This window comes from Geospiza fortis, unplaced genomic scaffold, assembly GCF_000277835.1.
Source record: "Geospiza fortis unplaced genomic scaffold, GeoFor_1.0 scaffold118, whole genome shotgun sequence".
Lineage (NCBI taxonomy): Eukaryota > Metazoa > Chordata > Aves > Passeriformes > Thraupidae > Geospiza > Geospiza fortis.
Genome location: NW_005054380.1, coordinates 288,711 through 296,804, shown reverse-complemented (window position 1 = coordinate 296,804; position 8,094 = coordinate 288,711). Strand labels below are relative to the sequence as shown.

At 42.9% G+C, this 8,094-nt stretch overlaps 1 protein-coding gene across 1 annotated transcript in view; it reads right to left on the bottom strand.

The window, feature by feature from the left end:
- Window positions 1–1,361: 1,361 nt before the first annotated feature.
- Window positions 1,362–8,094, bottom strand: part of DBR1 (debranching RNA lariats 1) — a 13,185-nt gene continuing 6,452 nt past the window's right edge. Inside the window, exons 3-7 of the mRNA XM_014308650.2 lie at window positions 7,874–7,959; window positions 7,260–7,484; window positions 6,365–6,445; window positions 4,354–4,499; window positions 1,362–3,871 (exon numbers count right to left, since the gene is read on the bottom strand). Of these exons, the coding sequence (XP_014164125.1) occupies window positions 3,196–3,871; window positions 4,354–4,499; window positions 6,365–6,445; window positions 7,260–7,484; window positions 7,874–7,959 (1,214 nt within the window). The 3' untranslated portion in view covers window positions 1,362–3,195. The remainder of the gene's footprint in view (window positions 3,872–4,353; window positions 4,500–6,364; window positions 6,446–7,259; window positions 7,485–7,873; window positions 7,960–8,094) is intronic.

Below are 8,094 nucleotides of genomic sequence, written 5' to 3'. Positions count from 1 at the left end.
CCGAGCCGAGCGCGAGCCCGAGCCGAGCGGAGCCGAGCCGGAAACCGAGTGGAGCCGAGCGCAGCGGAGACAAGTCTGAGCCCAGCTGAGCCGAGGGGAAACGAGCCCGACTCGAGCCTAGCCCGAGCAGATCCGAACCTAAGCCGAAAGAGCCCGAGCCGAACACGAGCCCGAGCCTGCCGAGCCTTTGTCCGAGCCCGAGCGGGGCCGAGCCGGAGCCGAACACGAGCCCGAGACCGCCCTTTCCCCTCAGCCTCGCTGCGCAGATTCGGTTTGGGTTCCTTTAGTCTGACATTGCTTTTGTTGCCAGGATTGATGTGTTTGGTTTTGAATTTGTTCTTCTCAGAAAACACCCCAAACAGCCCAGGACTTCACCAAGATGTGCTATGGGGTGTATAAGATCTGCTATTTTTTTATTAGCCCTACTGTATTACACAGCCTGAGGCATGGGGACACTCTCTGTACCCACCGTGAAGTCAGAATTAAACGGGAGGAGGATGGTAGAACCACAAAAAGATAGCAGAAATATCGCAGCTCGGGTTCACACCTCTCAACCGATTCCCTTCCCAGGAAAACAGAGACTGGGCAGCTGCTAGAGACTGCACAGGATAACAGGAGTACAATAAACACCTTAGGATGCAGCCGCAAGGTGACCTTAATAGATTTAATTTTAAAATACTCCATTATGAAACAAGGCTATACCTCTCTGCTGGTTTTCTCTGAGCAGACTGATGACATGCTGTGAAAAAAACCTGTGTGCTGGCCTGGGATGGAACAGGTGAACACTTTTCTCAAGCATTAGTAACAGCAAAAATAGTTTTAGACTAAGTACATACCCTGAAAAAATACAAGGGATGTACAGAGAAAGGTTTTCCAGAGGTCTCTCATCAACATTTCAAAAGTTTTCAGAGAGACTAAATCTTTTTTAAAAGGATTGGAGACTCTGGGTCTTAAAAGCCAATTTAAATTTATCAACATTCCCTAGAGTTTTCCTTTTTGAAGTATCTGGCCTTTAGTAGAAAAGCTCAGCACTTCTACTGAATCCTCCTTGCAGCAGAGAATCCTGGTGACAGGGAAAATCTGTAATGGATGAAAGCAAGGTAGGGGAGGACACTGCAAGCTGCAGAGGGTGTGAACAACTGCAAGGAAGGGCACGGCAACTCTAGAGGTCAGACATGATTCACACTCAAAAAACATTTATGTTCACTGTATTTACCAGCTGCACTCTGCTCAGTGGACACAAATACTTTACAAAAAAATCTTTATTGTATTGTACATTAAGTCTAAGTCTCCTAGACTCTCCTTAAGTCTAAGTCTCTCTAGAATGCCTTCTAGAAACACATTCATCAGAAGGGAGGAGGCATGGTACAACATAGGAGAAGTTTATTTTAAAAACAAAAGGAATCAGACTGAAAAGTCGATTACATGCAAGATACATTTTCTATTTCTGTGCAGACACCCTGAGAGCTCAATGCCATGCTTAGGTTCCCTGGGAGGCTTTTCAAGTCCATAACAGAACTTATATTTAAAATACTTTATTTCCATTATAGTGTTCAGATCATGAGGTATGATTAAGATTTTACCACTGCAGACCCAGGACCCTTAAAGAGACTCATCTGCTTCAATAATTTACCTGACAGTTCACAGCTATTTTACATACCCTGAGTGTCACACCCGGGTTACTCCCAGTTTCTCCTCATACCTCAGCACAGCTCTTTGGTGGCTGTTCTGACAGATGAGCTGTTAATTGAATTGCTGAGAGCATTAATTATGCCCTTTTCTAGCCCTTGAATACTTAACATGTTTGGTTTTTGTACTGAACTGCTTGACAGGAGAGGAAGCAAGATGAACTCCAGACCATGGAAGTGATCTAAAGACAGATTAATTCCCGATCCTGATACACAACTCACACTCATGGATATATTTCACTCACTGCCCTCTATCCAGTTCCCTGTTCCTGTCAGGATGATTTCTCCTTCTCAGTGCCTGTGCCTTGGAGGGGGAAAAGCACAGGAGCTACTTCTGCTCTCAAGCAGCACAGCCATGAGGAATTCCATCTAAGAATTCCATCTGTCAGGAAGGCTAATGTGTCTAATGACATATGCTTGAGAACACTGTCATTTTCATGAATTCACTCAGTTTTATCCCCGTGGCCTCTTAGGCCAAAGGAGTTCCATTTACTAATAATTCAGGGAAAAAAAAAAAAAAAGAAAACTTCCAAGAGGGTCTCTATTCCAGCAGCTCCCTCAGCTGAAGATTACAAAAGTGCTTTGGAAGATCCCAAAACCAGTTTTAAAAGTTCAGCAAGTTACAGCTACTGAAATGACAAGTGAAAAGTGACTCTAATGATAATGGGAGCTGTTACACATCCACCACCTTGTATGAACAAAAACCACAACCCTAATTAGTCAGAGTTGAGACAGTGGTTGTGTCCACATTTTGGAAGCTGTCCTTCCTAAGTACTTCCATTTTAAGACATTATTCTCAAGTTTTAAGAAACAGAACAAAAAAGAGTTTTTAAGAACAGAGATGCACCTTTTCATGGTCCCCATAAAACCGTCATCCTCCAAATCAAGAGACTTGGTTTGCTGTCAGAACTGTAATTAAAAGCCAATCCTGGACAACACATATTGTTTTGTTTATGACCACAGTTTTCCTGTGGCATGACTATCACCAGAAACAAAAATCTTCATTCTTCTGTTGCTGTTTTGTTATCATGGGAATTCTATTTTCAAATTTCATTCACAGGGTTATTGCATATGCTACTTTGTGTTAATAGTTCAGTATAAAACAAGATAAAAGCAATAAAATAAAATCATTCTGTCTTGTAAGTCAGACATCCTCTCACTTGGACTCAGGGTACAGTTTAAGAGTTCTTGTTAAACAAGCATGGTGAATCTTTTTCAGCTGAAGATATGGAATGTACACCATACACCAAGAACTGAAACAAAATCAAAGATATATGAACTTTACATCCTTTGACAAAGTACTTTGTTGGAAAAGTCTCAGGTTCTTTCTTTGATGTCTATTCTGTGTAAATCACCTTCCCTGTGAGAAGTACACCCAGCCTCTGAGCTTAGGAAAGTAACATGACTAAGATCATGTAACATTAAAAGCACATGTAGTCCAATACAATTCTCACCACCTTCCCACAGAAAGGCTGGGAGAGAACTTAGTTACACATCCTGTGAACTGTTAATCTGTTTTATCTTCATCCTCTGCGGCATAGATAGCTTGGTTCCTTCTCTTGATTTTTTTAACGCCGCTGTTCCCATTCTCATCAGCACCAATGCGCTTTAAGGACCTCTCAGTGGGGCTCCTTTCCTCCCCCTGCCTGCTCCCCCCAGACTTCTCCAGCTCCTCGTTGTTGGAGTCCGTGGCATCATCAGATGACACTGCCATGGAGTCAGGCATGACCCGGATGTCGGAGAAGCTGGTAGAGAACTCAGGAGGGTGGTCAGGGGAGGGATCTACAGAACATGTACTCAAGTCTTCATCACCACCTTCTTCATCCAGCATTATTTCATCTGGGTTAAAGGATGAGAGGCCAGAATTATCTGTACTGTATTCACTGGGTTCCTCAGCTGACCCAGTACTGTCCATCTCCTCTTCCTCCTCCTCTTCACATTCACCTCGTCCTGAGCTCTCTTCTTTAGCCTGCTGGATCCTGTCATTGATGTCAGTGAGGCCAAACTGGGCACAGAACTCAGTGGTCTGTGGATTGATGGTATGAACTGGCTCCATGTTTTTTTGGGGCTTGCTGGGATCATAACAAGCAGCTGTCAATGTGAAGTTGCAAGGAATTTTGAGGTCATGGTTCAGCTCTTCCAACACCTCTTTAATGGCTTCTTCTGTCACGCTGTAATCCCACCTAAACAAGTGCATAAAGTTTAAATAAGTGAAGCAAGGCAAAAGGTACTGCCTGTTCTCAGCACAGACTGCAACCTTCACAGATGGATTATAAATTCATCTTACAACAGACACTTTATTCCTCAAGTGCTTTTCAGGAACATTTTCATTTTCTTTTGGTCAGTACTGAGACATGCTTCTCTCTACCAAGGATTAGTGTATTATGTCAACCCATGCTCATAACTCAGCCTGATTTTCATGGTACAGCTTCTGTCCCTCAGATGCTAGTATCTAAGTTTGCAAAATAAAACTAACTGCCCAGGTAGAACAGTAAAGAAGTTGTATGCTTTAGACTACAATTTTTGTGAGCATCCCCTTTTCTTTCCAAGGCATTTAGCAAGTCCTACAGGCATTACAGGCTGCAGAACAGGAACACAACTCCAATATACCTTTACTTCCAGTCCAGAAAAACAAACAAACATTTGTATTTTGCAGACAACTTACTTGGCATGGAGGCCATTATTTTCGGGCATATTCCAGGAGTTCTGGGTCACATTAACAAGACTGTTGGTGGCCTTGAGGATTGCAATCCACTCGGCATCGTACTCCAGCGAGTCACCTGCATTGGGATCATGCTCCACATCTATTATCTACTTACAAACACAAAGAAAACAGATTGAGTTATTTCTCTTGATACCAGAATCTGATTAAAAGTTTGAAATGTTACTTTCACTGTACAGAGTTTTAATGAAGTTTAAAGTACACTGAGCTAGTGGTCTCAACCAAACAAGTCCTCTCAAGCCAGCCCCCCACGAAAGGCTAACAAAGGACAATCAGTAACAGTAAAAAAGGCATTTCTAAATTTCAGCAGCTTACAGCAATTAAAAAGCAGAACACACTCCTTCCCTTACTGCCAGCAACTGGACAGTGATGCAACTGAGAAATAGAATTTGCCTGTTTCTAAATTGATGCTGCCTTCTGTTGCTCTTAGGGAATTTTTCCCCCACTTCTTGCCTAAGAGACCAAAACAACAGATACTTAAGAGATAAAAGATGTGGCCAGGACAAGGGAGAGGATGCAGTTTGCTGCATCTCTTAGCTGGGGGGTTTCCCCTTGGGAAAGGCAGCGATATTGCCAGATTTTGGCTGGGGGTGAGGGGGCTGAGGGTTGGCCCTCGCTCACTCTCAGAGATCAGAGGTAAGAGTTGTGGTCTTGGTGCTGGACTGCTGCTGCAGGGAGAATTTGCTGCCACCGCGGAGTTCTGTCCTTCACTGGCTCTCCTTACTGTGGGTGAGCCTCTGCTCGTCAGAGCGGCTGTGGGACTGGGACCTTGTTAACATCTGATCTCACTGGGAAGGACACTCACCATCTACTCAGGGGAAAACCCAGGACCCTGACCTCCTCCCCCTCTCCAGAGGGAGCATCTCCCAGTTGCTTTCAGGAGCCCAGCCCCTTTTCCCTCTGTCCGCCATCACCCACGGGCAGAGCGGCACCGAGCCCGCGCCACAGCGCCCCCTGCAGGCGCGGGGGAATCATTGCCCCAGCCCAGCCGGGAGCCAGCAGCGCCCCTGCTGGCTGTGACTGGAACTGCACCGAAGGGGAAAGTGCCTGCAGCGCCTTTTATTTTTATACATGTTTTTGGGGTTTTTTTTTCTTTTTAGTAAAGAACTGTTATTCCTTTTCTCGTATCTTTGCCTGAAAGCCCCATAATTTAAAAGCTGTAATAATTTGGAGAGTAGGGAGACATATTTTCTATTCCAAGGGAGATTCCTGCCTTCTTTGGCAGATACCTCTCTTTCAAACCAAGACACTTCTAAGTGGATACAAACCAAGAACTGACAAGAACAGTCATTCTGCCATATGAACACCACTCTTAGCACAGCTATGAATTAAGAGGAAATATTTCTAAGCTTTTTTATGATCAGTTTGTCTTCAGTGACATTAACCCAAATCAAACCATGTAGATTAGCCAAAGCTCTAGTCAGACTCTGACTCTAAATACTCCACAAAATAATTAAACCTTCCATGCTGCTGGAGATAGTACTAATCCAGATCAGTTTTGTTATAGGATTTTAAGTCTGGACTAGCATTCATGTCCCTTTGCACAGATAGAACCCATCCTCATACTCTCCTCCACCTTCAAAGGTATTTACTAGGGCATCCAAAGGACAGAAAAAAAGCTACTCTAAGACTAGTAAAACACTTGAGTGCATTTGAAAAACACACTGTCAGCAGCTCACTCGCACAACAATCTATTTGGGTCTCATCCACTGGTGTCAGGTACTTGTTCTAAGCTGGATGGAAATTGTAGGGTTAAGGAAACACTACACTTACACAACACATGTGCTTAGTTCAGGACAAAATCCTACAAAGACCATTCTATACACCCAGCATTCCTAGTTTCTTTAAAATTCTTCCACTTATTAGCACTATTCTTCATCTTATACCTAAGAACAGCACTAGCACATCAAACAAACTAAATAAAAAGTGAAAAACTTCTACAAATGTTCATCACCTGCAAGAAGTCTCTGTGTGGCAAGCATTTATCCAGAGCCAGAAACTTGGTTGCTTTTGGTAACTCTTCTTTGGAATTTGTCTAGGAAGCAAATGGTGTTAACACAATCATTAGCACTTATGTGAAATATGACCATTCTAAACAAGCTGCATAGACAGGTTTCAAGGTATAATTTGTACAGAGAAATACTTTCTGAAATAGAAAATTAGCAGGGACAAAGAGAATGACAGATTTCACTGGGAGTCTAGCAGGAAGCAGGATGCAGATAATAGCAAGATAAAGCAAGAGCTACATTTCAGCACTTATTAATTTCAGCTGAGCACATTCAGCCTTGGAGCAAAAAGAAAAACTGTAACTTAATTGGATCAGACTTGATGATCCTACAGGGTCTGGAGTTACATTTTTACAGATAAATAACTTGTAAATAGGAACAGCACTGGCATCACTTCAGGAATAACTGCTTCAACTACAGGCTGGTTTTTGGCTTAAACCTGGGCTACCAGACCTGCAAAGCTGTACTACAGGGATCCCCCAACTCTCAGGTAACCTCTCTCTTCAATCACTCCCTTACCAGGTTTTCTGAAGTTGCTTCCTTTTTCTCACCTATTGTGAAGTTATATGATTCCCCAACAGAGCCCCAGAGTGCTTTTCTATACAGTTAAATTAGCAAGTTTCAAGAACAATAGCTATTTCCTGCTGTTCTTAAAGGAGATTAGGAGTAATTTACACCCCTTTAATTTACATAAAACAATAGTCCTAACACCACTTAATCTTTCATGGTTTTAACTGAGTTTTAAGAACTAAAACCACTAAATTGCTTTTCTGGACATTATTACCTGCATGAGAATTCTAAAGTGTGCCTGGGACACATACATTCATTTTCTGTCCCCCTTACCTCGTGTTGCATGAAAGCTGCAAATTTAACGTGGAGGTGTGCTGAGAACCAGTAGGTGGGTTTCAGGTGCTGCAGAAGCTCTGAAGCAGCAGGGCTTCCCAAAGTGTTGCTCTCCACTTCTTGCCGGAAGAAGGATTTCATTTTGAGGAGCTGTTTCTTGTTTCCATAGTGATAGATGCTCCTTGGCCAGTCATGTGACATAAATATATCGATGGGACGCTTCAGCTGTGAGGCCAAAAAGCACATGGCATAAATACAATATATTGACAAAGGAGTTTAGACTACATGAGGCAGCCAGCTGTGCTTTATACTGCCTTATAAAAGAATTCATATAATCACCATAAGTCAGGCACTCAGAGGAAATCACAGATAGAGAGCAAGTCCTCTGCCCACAATCAAAGGTATCTGCTTCCCCATGAAATTTTTTAAAGCTTTATTTAAAAGGGATAATGGCTAAGCATAATAGTCCTCCTCAAAGGACACACCCCTCAGATGTCTGATCAACCTCTTAAAGCATGTTCAGTATTCAGCATATGTGATCAGAGTACCTTCAACTTCCTACTTCCAAATTAATGAAAATTGCCCTTGTTTAAAAAAAGAAGCTTTTTACCGACCTGTTTGAGTTTGAAGACTTCAATATTCCTCACATGGTAAGCACTTCTGATGGTCTGCTGGTTGTATGGTGGGCACTCAAAGTGACCTGAAATGTTGGAAACAAGAACAGTTGCCTGAATCACTAGTTCCCTCCTACACAGCAGCTTTTTGGGGTCACACAGGCACCTAGAGTAACCCAATACAAAGCTGTGATTTTGCATGATTGTTCAGAGTGTTGCCA